The 20,176-nt window shown below is 34.7% G+C and overlaps 1 protein-coding gene across 1 annotated transcript in view; it reads right to left on the bottom strand.

Moving 5' to 3' along the window:
* The window catches only part of MTREX (Mtr4 exosome RNA helicase), a 106,470-nt gene that overhangs the window by 24,499 nt on the left and 61,795 nt on the right, over window positions 1-20,176 (bottom strand). The window contains exons 19-21 of the mRNA XM_040453185.1: window positions 13,409-13,537; window positions 1,938-2,048; window positions 506-694 (exon numbers count right to left, since the gene is read on the bottom strand). Of these exons, the coding sequence (XP_040309119.1) occupies window positions 506-694; window positions 1,938-2,048; window positions 13,409-13,537 (429 nt within the window). The remainder of the gene's footprint in view (window positions 1-505; window positions 695-1,937; window positions 2,049-13,408; window positions 13,538-20,176) is intronic.

Below are 20,176 nucleotides of genomic sequence, written 5' to 3' on the forward strand. Positions count from 1 at the left end.
TAAGTGGAGAAAGCAGACACAAAAGGCCACATACTGTAGGATTTTACTTATATGAAATATCCAGGATAGGCAAATTGACAGAGGCAGAAAGGAGATTTGTAGTTGCTAGGGGCTGCAAGATGGGAGAAATAGAGTTGACTGCTAATTAGTATAAGGTTTCTTTTGGGGATGATGGAAATGCTCTGGAATTGTGACAGTGGTATGGTTGCAGTTATCTGTAAATATACTAGAAACCACTGAAATGTATGCTTTAAAAGGGTAAATATTACTATACATGAATTATATTACATTTAAAAAAACTTAAGAAAAACCATCAAATACCAAATTATAACAAAATGATCTTCATCTTGTCTTGCTGATAAGAGGTGATGGTCTCCTCAAAAGATAAGGAGATATTTCCCTGTCTTAGCTGATGAAACCAATAGGAAAAGAAAATAGAAAACACATAATCATCTATTTAGTAAAATATATAAATTTTATGATACAAACTAAGTTTCTGCCATACCTGTGCTTTTTTTTCACAAAGAGTATACACTGTTTCCAAATTTGGATCATTGTGAAGTGGATGAGAATACATTCTATGTTCAAAAGCCTCTACTTTCTGGATGACTTTTTTCAGCCCTTGATCTTGAATGCCCATATCATCAATAGGATCTAATAAGGGAACACCATCAGGAAAACGTTTCTGAACTTCCTGAAACAAAAAATTTATACACAAAATTATTTAAGACTAAATAAATATTTCCTTCTATGTATTTCTGTGCACAAACACATTGAAAAATGCACTTAAACTGGATTGCACTTTTCCGTTGCATTTGGTTTTGAAACCTCCTTTTGAATCATACCATGATATACTGATACAGGGATGTGTTAAATTTATTAATAATTTTAGTATTAAGAGCTGAATAGTTCTAAGTGTGGGACAACTTATTGCTAAACACATTATTGTACATTTAGGTTGTTGTAACCTTTCACTGTCATAAATAATCCTATATTAAACAACCCAGGTGTAAATGGTTTTCAGTTTTCACATTATTTCCTTGGGGCTGATTCCTAGGGGAGTGGGGTACTACTGAGTCGAAAGACATAAGTTTTTTAAAGGGTCCAGATTCCTGTCATTAATTTTGTGTTTTGGGGTCTTTTTTTTTTTTTTTTTTTTTTTTTTTTTTTACATGATTTAACTGTTAAATATAATGAGCATCTGAGTTCAGAGAAGGGACAGCTCACTGTAGGCTGGTACTGCCCTGGGGAGACTCTCAAGGTCTTGGGATAGGCCTTAAAGGTAAAATAGAATTTAGTGAGTTAGGGATAAAACAACAACAAACAGTTTATCCACATAAAAATTCTATAAAACTGTCAAGACAATTATTCAATTCAGAAAGCCTGCCTAGGACCACAGCTTGAATGTTCCTGCTCTACAATGAAAGCATCCTGTTTATCTTTGTTTTCTCAAATTCAAGTACAGAGCCTTTGCTCACCAGTAAATGATAATCCAAATGTTTGCTGACCAAATAACTAACAAAATTCCATTTTCTTCCCCTACTGGAAAATAGATTTCTAGAATGTCATAATTTTTCTTATTGAAAATAAAACTAAAAAATGGTTAAAAGTCCTGGCACATGATTTTTATACATAAAATTTTTAATGCAGTTTAGTTATTTTTACTCAACAAATAAAGCAAAACATTTTGCATAAAACAGTAGCTATGTTTTCCTTTTTGGGTTCTCCCTTACTTCTCACTTTTGGTGTATTCAAGGAGTAGTAGACAATCTATACAAATATCACGAACTTCCACTACTGGCAGTGTTTATAGTTTTTTGTTTTTTGTTTTTTTTAAAGAAAGAAATATATTTTAAAGCATTTAAGCTGTCTTGTTATAAATTCTATTTATCTTTACATAAAATTTATATTTAAATTTATAAAACTAATACGTGTACCTGTATTGACTTTAAAACACTCTGTCTATTATCCACTGGCCGAAGGTCTTTAGGAATATAAAGCCTAACACTGCTGATAGCAGACAGGAGGTGCACCAAAACTGGAACAACCTACCAAGAAAAAGTTACAGAATGCTACAATTAAAACTGCACATTTTCAAACTCTGTCATTTCCCAAATTTAGCTTGAATCCTTAAAACGAAGCTGTATTTACAATTTGTAACACATACGATTAAGTAGGTAATAATCACTATAGAAGCACATATCTTACCAGAAACTGTATTTCAAAAGTAAAACCTAATTCAAACTTCTAAATAACAGGTAAATAAATGGTACCTAAAAATTAGTTATTCCCTCAACACAGAATCCATGCTTTATTTATTTGCATGTACTCATTATTGGCACTTTTTGAACATCTTAAAATATAACAGCACTACACAGAAGGAAAGACTCCTGTTTATGGGTGAGTAGGATTCATGTAAGCTCTAGATAGGTTTTAATGAAGAGATGAAAAAAAGTATTTCAACCACAGAAAACAGTATACTCCATTAGACATAATATTCAAGAATCACCTATCTTCAGACTTTCTTTCATGTTCTCTCCTGACAAGAATACCTTTTCCTCACCATGAAGTATATACCATTTTGCTTCCTTTAAGGACACTGACTTTAAATTTAGAGGTTGTCTGTACACTGAGAAGTTAACACTTTTAAAGGTCCAAATTCATCAGTGTATTATTCTCAATGGCTACCTTACTCTGATCGCTACTAAAAAAAAACAGCTGCCATTGGCTTGCTGGTTAACAAATATATTCATAGTGTTTTATTGAATAAAATGGTAGAACAGTTGAGCAGAGTTTCTAGAGTCAAGACTGCCTGGGTTTTGATTCAGTTTTCTGCTAGTTTTGAGACCTTGAGGAAGTCCAAATTTTTTAGGCTTCATTCTTCCCATTTTAAAAATGGGGATGAAATTATATCTATCTCATTAAACTGTTGTGAGAATTAAATGAAATAATGCATGTAAAGTGTTTTAAAATAGTTAATAAGCACCTTTAAAAAATGTTATTTAGTGTAAAAGCTAAAAGAACAGAGATCATATTCAAATACCAAAGAGAAAAGAAAGAAAAAATGGAGAAAGTATGTATTGTTTAAAGCAGACAACGACTTCTTATTCAAAAGTGACTAAAATAATAATACAACAAACTGTCCACTGTATTTTCTCAACTAGATCTTTCCAACTGTTAATAGCTTGCCATATGTGCTTTTCCTCTTTCTAGTTAAGACTTTGGGATTTTGGTGGGGGAGTGTTTTTCTTTCTGCCTTCCTTTTTCCTATTTTAACCATTTAAAATTAATTTGCAGATAACATGTCACTTCACCTCACCAGCAAATACTTCATCATGTATCTTCTAAGAATTACCTCATTATACCATAAAAATTTAATAATATAATCTAATATACAGTTCATATTCAAATTTCCCCAAATGACTCACTAATGCCATTTATAGATACTACCACCAGCTTTATTTTTTTTTTTAAGTTTATTTTTTTGACAGAGAGAGAGAGAGAGAGAGAGAGAATAAATCACAAGTAGAGTTGGCAGGATTAGCGTGGAGCCTGATACAGTGCTCGAACTCATGAAACCAAGAGATCATGACCTGAGCCAAAAGTGAGTTCGACACTTAACTTGACTGAGCCACCCAGGTACCCTGATACTACCACCACTTTTGGATCTAAGATCCAGCCAAGGATCATTTCTTGCATTTAGTTGTCAGATCTCTTTAGCCTTTTTAAATCTAGAATACTGCGTACTTTGTTTTTATGGAATTGACATTTTTAAATAATTTCAAATTTTTAGAAAAGTTACTAGAACAAAGAGTTCCCATAAACCTTTATTCAGATTCACCAAATATTCACATTTGCCCCATTTGCTTTATCATTCACTCTCCCCACACATATACCACATCCATAGTACAAGTATTAAAAGAGGGAAATTTAATGTTGAAACAATTATTATCTAATCTATAATGCATATTCCATCTACTTCTCCAATAATGCCTTTTATACCACACTTGTTCTCTCCCACCACTCTATGTATCCAAATTAGGATGATAAATTATGTTTAGTTGTGGTAATTCTTTATTTTACTTTAATCTGGAACAGTTTCTCTTTTGTGTGTGTGTGTGTGTGTGTGTGTGTGTGTGCTGCTCAGGACACTGACATTTTTGAATATACTAATTATTTTATGAATGCCTCTGAATTTGGGTTTGTCTCATTATGATGAATCATGAAATTCAGGATATGAATTTTTGGCAGAAATGATGTTTTTTGTTCTTCCTGTCCACTGGTCAACATTACTAGTGATATTAATTTTTATGACTTGATTCAAGTGGTTATCTCTGGCATTCTCTAATGTAAACTTACTACTTTTCCCTTTACAATTAATAAGAAATTTATAGGGATATTCATTACTTTGTAAATATCCCATTCCTCATTTAAACTTTCAACTCACTAGTTTTAGGATCCATGGATTAGTTATTTGATAGTTGCCTAATGGTGACTTTTCTAACATACTCGTTCCTTCTATATTTTACCTACCTACCTACTACCTACCTACCTACCTACTTACCTACCTACCTCAGTATGGATTTGGGGCTGCTTTCACTTGATTATAATATTTTAATATAATTATTTTTATTTTCAAGTTGTCAATTTCATGTTTAAATAAGACATTATGAGGGCTGAACTGGTTACTGAACCAGCAATTTGTGACCCTTGCAAATAACAGATGCAGGGTCTGAATCGAAAGAGAACACTGACATGTATGTACATTATTCAAAATGTCAGAAAACAACAACATCCAGGAAGACATCCAGGTGGCTTACAGACACATGAAAAGATGCTCAACGTCACTCATCATCAGGGAAATACAAATCAAAACTATGATGAGATACCACCTCAAACCTGTGAGAATGGCTAACATTAATAACACAAGAAACAACAGGTGTTGGCCAGCATGCGTTGAAACGGGAATCCCCTTGCACTGCTGGTGGGTATGTAAACTGGTGCAGCTACTCTGGAGAACAGTGTTTTGGAGGTTCCTCAAAAAACTAAAAATAAAACTACTCCAAAATCCAGCAATTGCACTATTAGGCATTTACCTAAAGGACACAAAAATACAGATTTGAAGGGGTATATGCACCCATTGTTTATAGCAACATTATCAACAATAGCCAGACTATGGAGGGAGTCCAAATGTTCATTGATGATTGGATAAAGAAAATGTGGTATACATATGCAATAGAATATTACTCAGCCATCAAAAAGAATAAAATCTTGCCATCTGCAATGACATGGATGGGGGTAGAATGTACTATGCTAAGAGAAATAAATGTATCAGAGAAAGATATAATGAGTTCACTCGTGTGGAATTTAAGACACAAAACAGATGAACATATGGGAAAGCTGGAGGAAAGAGAAGGGACACAAATCACAAGAGACTCTTTAATGATAGAGGATAAAATGAGAGTTGACGGAGGTGGGTGTGAGATGGGCTAGACTGGGTGATAAGTATTAAGTAGGACACTTGTGATAAGCATTGGGTGTTATATGGAAAGGATGAATAACTGAATTCTACTTTTGAAACCAACACGGCACTGTATATTAACTAATTAAAATTTTAAAAAAGGAAAAAGATAAGCAAATGATAAGGTAGCTAACATCAGAAGTCAGTAAGTTTAAGTGAATACAACCTAAATAAGTTTCAGATGATCTCATTTCCTCAAATCAAATATTAGCTAAAATATAATTTTCGAATTTTTCATCCAGAAAAGATACATGTAGTTTTTTTTAGTGTTTATTTATTTTTTTGAAGGAGAAAGAGACAGAGCATGAGCAGGGGAGGGGCAGAGAGAGAGAGACACACACACACACAGAATCTGAAGCAGGCTCCAGGTTTCATGCTGTCAGCAAAGAGCCCAACGTGGGATTCAAATTCACAAGCCATGAGATCACGACCTGAGCCGAAGTTGAAGGTTTAACCAACTGAGCCACCTGGGCACCCCCAGAAAAGATATTTTTTGAACTACATTTTAATCAAGTCCAGGCCCAGTTATTTAAACCAATATGTTTTATTAAATTTTAGATTTATAAAAACTAAATGTGTGTCTTGATCTAATTTTCCTTCAAGAACTCTGGAAATTAACCAAAAGCTTGCAGCAATCCAAGAAGCATTTAAAAAGCTTAATTTTGTATCATACACACTCCAAGTTAAAAGAAAGAAAAATGACTATGGAAATGCCACTTCCTACTCATATTTCATGCAAAGGAAATCTGGTTTAAACCTATCCAGAGTAGTGTTCACAGTAAGTAGAGTTGAGAGATGAAATTTCCTTATAAATTGTCTATGAATCCTGTGTCCAGGATTCCTATTCAAAATATTAATTTACAGAAGTGAACAATATTATATACATACACTATGTCTTAAGGTATAGTCCTTCTCTCTGTTTTACTAGTATGATCATTCAATAGAACTGAGAGTTCTTTTTAAAAAGGCATGTTTCATGCTCTGTGTATGTTGCTTTCTCAGCTGGAAATGCAATTCTTGTCTGAAAAGATCCTTACAAGTCAGTTTTCTTTTTTTTTTTAATATTTTTTAAAATGTCTATTTAGTTTTGAGAGAGAGAGAGGGAGCGAGCGAGCGAGCACACGAGCATGAGCAAGGGAGGGGCAGAGAGAAAGGTAGACACAAAATCCAAAGCAGACTCCAGGCTCTTAGCTGTCAGCACAGAGCCCAATGTGGAGCTCGAACCCATGAACCGTGAGATCATGACGTGAGCCTAAGTTGGACACTTAACTGACTGAGCCACCCAGGAGCCCCAAGTCAGTTCATTTTCTTAATACTTCTTTTATAAAACCTTTATTGACTTCCCCTCACCAAACACACTCTACTCCAGTTGGAGGATACATTTTTGATGTTCACTAACTTGAGCACAAAATGTTCCCCCCATTAAGCTGTAAACCCCTTGAAATCAGAGACTATATATATAACTTATACTAATACATCCCCACTTAATTCCTGGAAATAAACTGAAAAAATGTTATATGCTGGGGTGTCTTGGTGGCTCAGACGGTTAAGCATCCAACTCTTGTATCAGCTCAGGTCATAATCTCACGGTTCTTAAGTTTAAGCCCCATGTCAGACTCTGGATTGACAGCACAGAGCCTGCTTGGGATTCTCTCTTCCTCTCTCTCTGCTCCTCCCCCACCCATCATCTCTTAAAAATAAATAAAAATTTTTAAAAATGTTATGCACTGGGTGACTCATTCAGTGAGGTTCTTGATTTTGGCTCAGGTCATGATTTCATGTTCTAGAGACTGAGCCCCCTGTCGGTGTAGAGCCTGCTTGGGATTCTCTCTTCCCCTCCCCCGCTCACTCTCATGCTCTCTCAAAATTAACCTTTAAAAAAAAATTATACTTCGGGGCGCCTGGGTGGCGCAGTCGGTTGAACGTCCGACTTCAGCCAGGTCACGATCTCGCGGTCCGTGAGTTCGAGCCCCGCGTCAGGCTCTGGGCTGATGGCTCAGAGCCTGGAGCCTGTTTCCGGTTCTGTGTCTCCCTCTCTCTCTGCCCCTCCCCCGTTCATGCTCTGTCTCTCTCTGTCCCAAAAATAAACAAACGTTGAAAAAAAAAAATTATACTTCAATTATACCTCAGTTTAAAAAATGTTATAGAAGGAAAGACGCAGGTTGCCTAGGATCCAGTGGCATCTACCCTGCACAAACCATTAAAATGAGACAAATTATGATCATTATATAGTACAAAGCTTCTCAATATCTTTAAGTAAAATGGGCACAGTGACTAAGCTAAATAAAATCTGGGCCAGAAGCAAGAAAGACAACAAGTAAGTTTTCCTTAAAATACTAACTCCAACGAAATTAGTCATTAGATCATTATCTTGAAGAGTCAAAGCCTTCAGTGTGAAAGAATGCCATGACTTTTCATCGATGTCTGCCAGGAGAGAAAAAGAATGTTGGCATGTGTGCCACATGCTTGCCATTCCAAGCTGCAGTAACTTCAAAGGTCCTTTTGAATACAGTGACTATCAGCTAAATTGTGGGAGTTTTACTCTCATTTACAGTTAAGCAGTCAACTGTAAAATACACATTATGGAAAAAAAACCATACAAGTTATAATAGGGCTGAAGTTTGAGCAATGAAATTATAAGATTGAATTGAAACCAAATGTTAGGTGGGATTCGGAAGTAATTACACTTTTAATTATCACTCTAAAACATTTAATAATGAATAATATCCTTCAACACTGCCAATTCCAAATTTCACTGTCATTTGAAATGATCCAAAGCAGCATCCTCTGATGCTGCAATGGCAGATTTCAATTTCGATAAATCAAAGGTTATTATATCATATATCATCAAAAAGACATTTCTTAAAATTCCTAGGAATACACCACATACTTAAAGTAATGTTTTAAAATAACAAAATTCCAGTATATCTGCCTTCAAATACATACTTGGAATCTCAATATTGAGGTTTTACCTGCAGTAATTTTGTCCTAATTATTAAAAGGGGGGGGTGAGATATTCAAGAAATACAGGTATCTCATATGGCAAACGGAATGTTTTGCAATTAATTGAAACCACAGGTAAACTGAGGAGCTTGGGAAGATGGCAGAACAAGAGGATCCTGAGCTCACCTCCTCCTATGGACACACCAAGACCTTAACTACAGTGCAGCTCATTCTGAAAAGGGACCAAAGACGTATAACAGCTCTTCCACAATGAGGATAAAGAAAAAAGGCCATACTGAGAAGAGTAGAAGGGGGCAGGGACACAGTTGGGAACCAACTCTGTCAGCATGGTGACCCACAAACAGGAGCGATATCACAAGCACACAGTTCCACCTGAGGAGTGAAAGGATCAAACCCCTGCCCTGGGATGTGCATCAGGAAGAAAGCCCCCTTATAACATCTGGCTTTGAAAATCAAGGAAACTTCACTCTGGGAGAGTCGGAGGGCTAGAGGAAACTTACAATCTACTCCTAAAGTGCCAGTGTATTCATTCAGTTTGAGACCCAACAGAAAGGCAGCAGTTTGAAAAACATACAAGTTATTAAGTGAAGGAGATCTACTAAGTAATTTTAGGGTGTGTGCCAAAAGGGCTGGAAGTGTAGGAATTTTCTCAAGAAATAAAGTCTTACCAGGTGCCATTTTTCTTCCCCTCCTGTAGCCTAGCTGGCCTGATGCTTGCAGAAGCCAGTTCTGACACTCTCCATTTACATTCTAGCACTGCTTAACCTGCTCTGGTATTCCCCTGTGGGTCATCCAACCCACCTGCCCTGACAGGAGTTCCCCCCCAAGTGGCTCATGCCATACCATACCCACCAGGCAGCCTCACCTAGAACCTGTGTCCACCCAAAGTGACTACTGCCAATATAACTAGTGAGCAGCAGCTAGAATTGGTATCTTGCCCGCCAGCATGGTCTCAACAATTATAGCTGGGCCTCACTAATTAAAACAAAAGAAATGAATAAATAAAATAAAATTACTCTCACTGACTAAAATAAAATGAAATAAAATGAAAATGGAATAAACGCTTCAAACAAAAGATACAAACACTGACTGAAAGGATAAAAAAACAAGATTCATCTACGTGTTGCCTACAAGAGACTCCCTTCAGACATAAAGACACAAACAGACTAAAAAGTGAAGAGATGGTAAAAGACATTCCATGCAAATGTAAGTGGGGGAAAAAAGCTGGGTAGCAACACTAAGACAAAACAGATTTTAAAACAAGAAGTGTAATAGGAGATAAAGAGAGACATTATATAATAATGAGATCAATCCAACAAGAGGATGTGACAATTGTAAATTTCTATGCATCCAACAGAGAAGCACTTAAACTTATAAAGCAAATATTCAGAAACACATTTGGAGAAATTGACAGTAATAAAGTAAGAGTAGGGGACATGAACATTTACATCAATGGACTGATCACCCAGATAGAAAATCAGTAAGGAAAACAGTCCCTTTGAAGAACACATTAGACAGCATAAAACAAACAGATATATACAAAACTTTCCATCCACAAGACAGAAGAATACACATAATTTTCAAGTGCACATGGAACACTTTCCAGGACAGATTACATGTGAGGCCACAAAACAAGTCTCAATGAATTTAAGCCTGAAATTATATCAAGCAACTTTTCCAACCACAATGGTATGAAACTAAAATTCCATTAGGAAGAAAAACTGGAAAAAAAACACAAATACAAAGACTGACTTTAACAATACATTTAAAGTATCATTCACCATGCTCAGGTGGGATTTATTCCAGGGATGCAAGGATAGTTCAATATCCACAAATCAATCAACAGGATACACCCATTTACAAAAGGAAAGATAAAAATCATATGATTTCCACACATAAAGGAAAAGCTTGTAATAAAATTCAACATCTGTTCATGATAAAAACTCTCCACAAAACAGGTACAGATGGAACATACCCCAACAAAATATGGGACACATAACAAACCCACAGCTAATACCATTCTCAATGGTAAAAAGCTGAAAACTTATCCTCTAATATTAAGAAGGCAAGGATGACTACTGTTGCCATTTTTATTCAACATGGTACTGGAAATCCTAGTCACTGCAATCAGACATGAAAAAGAAATAAAAGGCATCCAAATTGGTAAGAAATAAGTAACATTGTCACTGTTTGCAAATGACATGGTATTACATACAGAAAACCATAAAGACAACACCAAAAATTGTTAGAATAAACAAATTTAGTGGAATTGCAGGATCAATATACAATTATCTGTTATGTTTCTCTACATTAATAACAAGCTGTAAGAAAGAGACATTAAGAAAATAATCCCATTTACAACTGCATCAAAAAGAATAAAATACCTAGGAATAAAGTTACCCAAGGAGGTGAAAGTCCTGTACTTTGAAAACTGTAAGATAATAATGAAAGAAATTGAAGATGACACAAAAAAAGGAAAAGACAGCCCATACTCAGGGACTAGAAGAATTACTACTGTTAAAATGGCCATACCACTCAAAAAATCTACAGACTGAATGCAATCCTTATCAGAACACCAACAGTATTTTTCAAAGAACTAAAACACACAATTCTAAAATTTGTGTAGAATCACAAAAACCCAACAAGCCCAACAACCGAAGTAATCCTGAGAAAGATAACAAAGCTGAGACTCAACACAATTCCAGATTTCAAACTATACTACAAAGTTACAGTAATCAAAACAGTATCGTACTGGCACCAAAACAGATCAATGGAACAGAAAAGAGAGCCCAGAAATAAACCCATAAGGAAGGAAGGAAGGAAGGAAGGAAGGAAGGAAGGAAGGAAAGAAAGGAAGGAAGGAAGAAACCAACCAACCCATTATATGGTCAATTAACCTAAGAAAAATGAGGTAAGAATGTACAATTTGGAAAAGACAGTCTCTGCAATAAATGGTACTGACAAAACTAGACAGCCACATGCAAAAGAATTAAACTGGACCACTTTCCTATACCATATGAAAAAAATAAACTCAAAATGGATTAAAGAACTAAATGTAAATAAGACCCAAAACCATAAAACTCCTAAAAGAAAACAAAGAAAATATTGCCTTAGCAATATGTCTTTTTGGACTGGTCTCCTCAGGCAAGGGCAACACAAGCAAAAATACACAACAGAGTCTACATCAAACTAAAAAACTTTTGCACAGCAAAGGAAACCATCCATAACATGAAAAGGCAACCTACTTGAAGGAAAAAGATAATATTTGCAAATGATATATCCACTAAGAGGTTAATATCAAAAAAAAAAAAATTAAAGAACTCATACAACCAAACACACACACAAGATCTGATTAAAATTAGACAGAGGACCTGAATAGATATTCTTCCAAAGAAGACATTCAGATAGCTGACACACACATGAAAAGATGCTCAGTATCACTAATCATCAGGGAAATGAGAATCCAAGCCACAATGAGATACCACCATACACCTGTTAGAACGACTAGTATCACAAAGATAAGAAATTAACTGCTGGTGAGGATGCGGAGAAAAGGGACCCCTTGTGAACTGTTGGTGAGAATGTAAATAGGTACAGCCACTATGGAAAACAGGCAGCTCGTCAAAAAATTAGCAACAGAAATATCATATGATCCATTAATCCCACTTCTGGTTATCACCTCTAAAAAAATGAAAACACTAATTTGAAAAGATATATGTACCCCTATGTTTATTGCAGCATTATATACAAATACAACAGGCAAGATATGGAAGCAATCTAACTGTCCATTAACAGATGAATGGATAAAGGTGTGTTTTACACACACAGGCATAAAAAAGAAAGAAATCTTGTCACACGCAACAACATGGATGGACCTAGAGGGTATTATGTTAAGTGAAATAAATCAAAGATAAATACCACATGATTTCACTTATATGTGACATCTAAAAAACAAAAGTAATAAACAAAAAGCCAAAAACAAACTTATAAATACAGAGAACAAACAGACTGGTGGTTGCGAGAGGGAAGGCAGGTGAGGTGATGGATGAAACATGTGAAGGGGATTAAGAGATACAAACTTCCAGTTAGAAAATGAGTAAGTCACAGGGATGAAAAGCACAGCACGGGAAATAGAGCCAATAATATCATAATAACTTTATATGCTGGCAGATGGTAGCCAAACTTATCACGGTGAGCATTTTTTTAATGTTTATTTACTTTGAGACAGTGTGCACATGTGTGTGAGTGCAAGTGGGGGAGGCACAGAGAGAGAGGAGAAAGAGAACCCCAAGCAGCCAGACACAGGGCTCAATCTCAGGAACCCTGAGATCAGGACCCGAGCCGAAATCAAGAGTCAAGGCACTTAACCAACTGAGCCACCCAGATGCCCTCGTGGTGAGCATTTCTTAATATATATAAATACATAAATGTCGAATCACTAATATAATATTGTATGTCAACTATACTACAATTGAAATTTTGTTAAAAGCACATGTAAATTAAATGGTTCCAACTAGGGAAACTTACGAAGGAATTTTCAATTATTAAAACACTGCTTTCATATTTCAAAGGAATATAATAAACATGAAGTAACACTGTAAAATTATTTGATCATAAAAAAGATAAAACATCTTTAGTAGTCCCAATAAAATCCAGCTTCATGTGAAAATTTAAATTATTAAATTCTCTTTATCTTTCACTTCATCTTTGTTTACCTGACCACAATTTGATACAGAAACAGAGAGCTTAAATGTCATTAATCATCCTTTTGATATTTTAGATGGCTTTAATATACCTTTAAAAACTCTGAAAACTTACAATTTTGACATCAAGTATGTTCACTATAATCATATGTAGGAAATATATGATTATAAATAATTCAATAAGTACTTGAAATCTGAAGATGATAAATAAAGTCCAAACCTGCATCTCTCCTTTCTCATCAGGCTTAGCTGGTTTTGCAGCCTCAGTAGCTGAATTTTTCAAACTTTCTTTGCTACAGCGCAGAAGTACTTCTACTACATATAAAGGATCCAGTTCACCAGAATTAGGCTAGAAAAAACAAGATAAAAGGAACTATTAGGTCTTAAAAACTGATGGAAAAATTTTAAGTTTTATATGTACATGGACTATGTTCTCAGCATTTAGCATTATGATAATGGCACATACTGCGCAGTAAATATTTATGTCATGATATGAAGGCTGTCCTTCATCCTTCAACATGCTCCACTGGATGAGAAAACATAGAAACTAGTTGAAACTTCAGAATTCAGATTAGATTTTATGTTCAAGGTGGTATGGCTGTAGACTTGATACTTATGAATTTAAACAGTATGAATTCTTAACTATGACATAAAATGCCATTTCAAGTTTCTAATGATTAATCATTTTATTTATTATATCAGAATTAGAAAAATAAACTGTAAGAAATTAACAGTGTCAGAAAACAAATCTGTTATCTTCAAATTATCTTAATTAAACAACATGAAAATTATCCTCATAGCACCTCTACAATGTGTTTTTATACCATTGTATTAAGACTTTATTAAAAGACTTTTGTCTTTTATATTCTCTAATAAAAACATGATTGTTGAGATACAAGGATTAATTGCATGTGCAATTTATGATAATTTGTTTGACAGCAATGTCTTTCAAAGAGCAGTAAGACCTTTTTCTTCAGTAAAGAATTCCTCTCTGCTTTTTAATTCAACATGTGAGTGATCTCTTTTGCATAAAATCAATAAAAGGAAAGTTGTTTTGATTGAGGAGTGAACATGTCAAAGAAATGACTGCTTAGTATCCCTCCAAGCACAGTTACTGTTCAAAACTGGAAAACTTTTAATAAACCCATACCTACGATCTATTTCTGTAATCAACTACCAACTGCTTAACAATGGTAAAATATACTTCCAAATACAAACCAAAAATACAATCACAGTTATCTTAAATTAGTGAGTTCAAATTTCTGAAAGCATAAGCTCCATTCCTCAAGAAAACCCAGTTTTTTTTCTTCAACTGGGTTTTTTTTTTCCCCCCTCAACATACTTTTTTTCAAAATATGGTTATTTTTAAAGAAGTTTCAAAACATTCCCCACTTCGGTATAGACACAAACGCCGAATAGTATTTTCAATTAGGTCTGTAACTGCAAAGATTATGTATTATGTAGAGCTTAGTCAATATAAAATAATTTTATAAACAATGAGCCAAATAGTTATGACCCAACTGTTAATTCTTCCAGGGGACAAATGACTGTAAGGAGAATCAAGGACTATTATCTTTAGTTTTCCAGACGGGAAAAAACCCACTGTGTGAGACACATTCTACAGTCTCATTAATGAACTAACTCCAAAATGTTAGATGACAAATAAGTATTTAAACAAAAATAATCTAAGATTTATCAACAATCTGTAATGTAGAGAATCTAAAACTGTCTTACTAGGTTTAGCTCCAACTCCACAGATTTTTTTCAATTTAATATTCTCCCTCTGTAAGCTATATCACAGAAATGACTGTCAGAAGTCAAGTATATCATATGTAATTTTTGTAAAGCTATCAAAATCACTCTCGACATTCCAGAGATATTCCTTAAGTGTTATGACAGAAGCACACCTCAAAAACTTTAGTGTGGCATCAAATGGAAATTTGCTGTTAAAAATATTTCTTAAGATTACACAACTGCTCTTTTCAATGAACTACTTCTAAGCTCTGTACTGTGGTAAAGATGGGTAACATCGTCCTTCACATAAAAGAGAAAATAGTTAGTCAGATGTTCTATTTGGCTTTTCAATGATTGTCTTAGTATAAATTCTTTAAGTTTGTATGACTATCTCCTTACTTTCAACTTCTTAATCATATAATTGAACTATATTTTTCCTAACTTTTAATTCTTTTAAAAATATGGCTAATTTCCTACTATAAATGGAAATTTTCAGATTAAAATGTAATTTTGATTATCTCAAGTTTGTAGAATGTAAACAAATAATATAAAATAAATGTTGACAAGAACATCTGAATCTCTTTAAAATGCTTAAACTATTTTCTTTTTCAATGTATATTCTTCCTCTCTCTCTACCAAACCTTATTAACCTATAAAACTCTTTGACTTAGTATTCTGATAGGTTACATAATCAATAAGAAAGTAGTCCATGTTTTTAGTAAACAAATGTAAGCAACTTAGTGGGAAAATCAGTTTTACCATCAATTTAAACAGAATAAAAGTGAAATGTGTTCTTCTCTATTCCCCATTCCATATTTGCCTAAAATAATTCTCATCAACCCGCACCACTTTTAAACACGGATTAAGGACCAAAAGAGAAATCATTTAAAAACTTGTTTACTGTGTGTATAAATGTAATTATGTTAGGGATAATTTTTCTCCCTTAAAAATATAAAACCTGAGATCAATTACCAGCATGACAGCACGAGGAGTTTTTACAAATCCACCTCCCAAGCAAACTTAAGAAAGTTATAAAAACCAACCATGTAAAGTTGGTTTTGGAAATGGTTCTAAAGACATACAGCATATGAAGAAACATCTATTCAAGAAAATACACTAAAATTCGTTAGAAACAACGTAAGTCTGATATCTAAGCCAAGATCACTCCCACTTCATTCTTCCTAACTCAGCAAGACAGAAACTGCAGACTACTGAAGGCAAAAAACATAGCAAGGCTCCCTTCTCCCCAAAGCTCTCTCAGTTGGAGGGCAATTTTCCGAAGAGGGGGAGGATGGCAGCATTTCTTAACTTGCTCCCACCTACCCATTGCTGAGGCTAAGTTCTGGGCAAGTGAATCTGAGAAGTAGGGGTTCCCTTCTTCTGCCCAGCCACCAGTGGTTGGCCAGAGACTCTATCTTACATGTGTGGGACTGCTGAGAATGCTGGGGCAACTGCTCTTGCTTACCTGACCGTTAAGGCACTGCTGTCATGCTGGGAGAGGCAAGCTGTAAATACTTGAGGCTACTGCCTCCATGCTTTACCTGCCAGGTCCTTACCTAAACACTTTAGGACATGCTAGGTAAAGCCAGTTTTGAGTGGGGGGGGGGGGGGGCGTGGAAAAGACTGCTTGGGATTCTTTCTCTGCTCCTCAATCCAGCTAATCACTAACTTAATAAACAAGCAAATAACAATATGCCTGTGAGAGGGGAGGGAAAGAGGGACCAGTACCAAGAGTACTACATTATTTAAAATGTCCAATTTCAAAGAAAAAACGTTAAGACATGAAAAGTAAAGTATGATCCAAGACCTATGTACCAGCAAAAAAGCAAGAAACAGAATAAAGTACCTATCAGAGTCATCAGATGTTATATTAAACAAAGACTTAATGGAAGCCAGTATGCTCAAGTAAAGGAACCATAATTAAAGAATGTTCAATGGTAGCCAACTACGTTCAAACAAGTAAAGGAACCGTAATTAAAGAAGTAAAGGAAGGTACAATAACAATGTCATATCAAATAGAGTATCAATAAAGACAGATATGATAAAAACAAACAAAAAGGAAATCCATAAATTCATTATATACAATGCCTGAAATGAAAAAAATCACTAGAAGGGCTCAACAGATCTGAAGTAGAAGAAAACAGCAGCACATCTGAAAACAGGCTGACAGAGATTATGCAATCCAAAGAACAGCAGGGGGAAAAGGAGACAAATGAACAGAACCTCAGAGAAATGTAGGATAACAATAAGTACAACATACCCATATGTGAGTCCCAGGAGAGAAAGGGCTGAAAAAATATTTGATGAAATAATGGCTGAAAACTCTCAAATTAATTGAAAAACATTAATCTACGTATCCAGAAAACTCAATGGATACCAAGTAGAATGAATATAACGAGATGAAAAAACAGACACATCACAGTAAAAATGCAGAAAACCAAATACAAGGAGAAGACTCTTGAAAGCAGCAAGAGAAAAAGGACTCATCTCTCACAAAGGACCAGAACAAGATTAACAGCAGAAACTTTTCAGCACAATGAAGAACAGAAGGCGGTGCGTTGGCATATTCATAGAAAAACACTTGTTAGCCAAGAATCTATTTATCCAGGAAAGTTATCATTCAATAAAGACATTCCCAGAAAAAGAAAAACTGACACAATGTGTTGTTAGCAGATCTGCTTTGTTAAGTGTCCGACTCTTGATTTCAGCTCAGGTCATGATCTCACGGTTTGTGAGATCAAGCCCCATGTCTGGCTCTGCACTGACAGCACAAAGCCTGCTTGGGATTCTTTCTCTCCCTCTTTCTCTGCTCCTCCCCTGCTCGTACTCTCTCTCAAAAAAAACAAAAACCAAAACCAAAAAAAACCTTTAAAAATAATTAAAGAATTATTTCTTTTTCTATTAAATGATTTAAAAGGTAAAATCAACATGTATATATTGAATTGTTAAGTCTATAATATATAGAAATGTTTGCCAATAATTTGCCAATAATACCACAAAGTAGGTGGGTAGGAGCAAAGTTGTACTGAGCTAAGGCAGTAACTCCAATGGTAACCTGAATCCAGAGGAACCAATAAAAGGTACCAGAAATGATAAATGATGAGATTAATATAACAAAAACTATAAATAAATACTTGCTCTCCTTTTGTCTAGAAATTGCACTATTGCCCCTGCCCTGAGCCTCACAAATAACCTATCAACTATACTCACTATAGTACTCATACTAATTTGTCTCTAAGGTTCTTTGTATGTCCTAAAACTATATTAATAACTGTAATGTGTATTGTTGGGTTCATAACATTTGTAGACTATACCACAAAAAAGAGGGAAAATGGAATAAATGCATACAGGAGTAATAGTTCTACATCTCCCTGGAATTCAGTATAAATCTGAAACTTATTCTATTAACTTAATATGGAAATATTAAATATTGAGCCCTAGCAACCACTAAGAAAATAACAAAAAAAGAGAGAGAAAAATATAAATTATAGAAAAAGAAATCATCAAATAAATTGAAATGTTATGTTAGAAAATAAGCACTGAATGCAAAACTAAAGGAGTAGAAAAACAAGAAATGAGACTATTGAAAACAAAAAGCATAATGAAAGACACAAATCCAACTATTTATCAATAACAGTAAAGGTGAACGGATTAACCAATCAATAGGCAGAAAATTTTCAGAATGAATAAAAAAAGATCTAACTATGCAGTCTGTAAGAGACAAAGTTGAACCTCAATGACACAAGATTTAAAATAAAATGATGGAAAAAGGTGTATCATGTAAGCAACAAAAAAAGGTGACATAACTATGCTAATTTCAGATAAATTTCTACTTTAATAGGAAACAAAAACACATAAAGCAAAAAATGACAGAAATGAGAAGAGACATAGACAATTCAAAAACAATAGTTGAGGGACCCCTGGGTAGCTCAGTCAGTTAAAGCATCTGACTGTGGATTTCAGCTCAGGTCATGATCTCCCTGCTTAGGATTTTTGCTCTCCTTTTCTCTCTCTCACTCTTTCAAAATAAACTTTAAAACAAAACAAAAATAATAGTTGAGACTTTAATGTCTCACTTTTAATAATGCATAGAACAACTAAACATAAAGATCTGCAAAAAAGGAACAGAAGACATAAACAACACTATAAACCAACCAGACCTAATACACATCTATAGAATATCTCAACCAAAATATACATTCTTCTCAACTGCACATAAAACATTCTGCAGGATAGACCACATGTCAGACCATTAAACAAATCTCAATAAATTCAAAAGGAATGAAATAATAACAATTATTTCTCAATAAAAATGGGATGACATTAGAAATCAAATATAGGGGGCACCTGGGTGGCTTAATCAGTTAAGTGTTCGACTTCGGCTCAAGTCATAATCTCACAGTTCGTGGGTTTGAGTCCTGCATAGGGCTCTGTGTTAACCAGAGCCTGGAGCCTGCTTCAAATTCTGTGCCTCCCTCTCTCTCTGCCCCTCCTCACACACCCCACCTCCCCGCTCAAAAATAAACATTAAAAAAAAAAAAGACATAAATTTGGGAATTTCATGAATATATGGAAATTAACACATTCCTAAATAACCAGTGAGTCACAGAAGAAATCAAAAGGGAAATTAGAAAATACCTGGAAGTGAATGAAAATGAAGAAACAATATACCAAAACCTAAGGGATGCAGTTAAAATATCTGCAGGGAAATTAACAAGCATAAATGCCTATATTAAAAGGAAAGAAAGACCTCCAATTAATAACTTAACCTCCCACCTTAAGACAATAAAAAAGAACAGCAAACTAAACCTAAAGCTAACAGATGGAAGGATTAATAAAGGAGCAAAAATTAAGAAAATGAAAAATACAAAAAAAAAAAAAAAAAAAACCCACTGAGACCAAACAGCTGGTTCTTTGAGAGCAACAAAATTGACAAACGTTTGGCTAGATGAAAGATTCAAATTATTAGAATGAAAAATCAAAGACGGACATTACTGGCCACCTTATGGAAATAAATTGGATTACAAAGTAATATGATGAACAACTGTGTACAAGTAAATTAGGTAACCTAGATGAAATGGACTAATTTCTAAGAAAGCAATGAAACGAATTCAAGAAGAAATAAACAATCTTGAAAAGACCTATAAAACTGACTTAGTGATCATAAACTACCTGCAAGGAAAAGCCGAGGCCCAGGTGCCAAGTTCTTCCAATTAAAAAAAAATAATAACATGAAGAGATGCTCAATGTCGCT

Source organism: Herpailurus yagouaroundi, unplaced genomic scaffold, assembly GCF_014898765.1.
Source record: "Herpailurus yagouaroundi ecotype Mexico unplaced genomic scaffold, PumYag 29, whole genome shotgun sequence".
Lineage (NCBI taxonomy): Eukaryota > Metazoa > Chordata > Mammalia > Carnivora > Felidae > Herpailurus > Herpailurus yagouaroundi.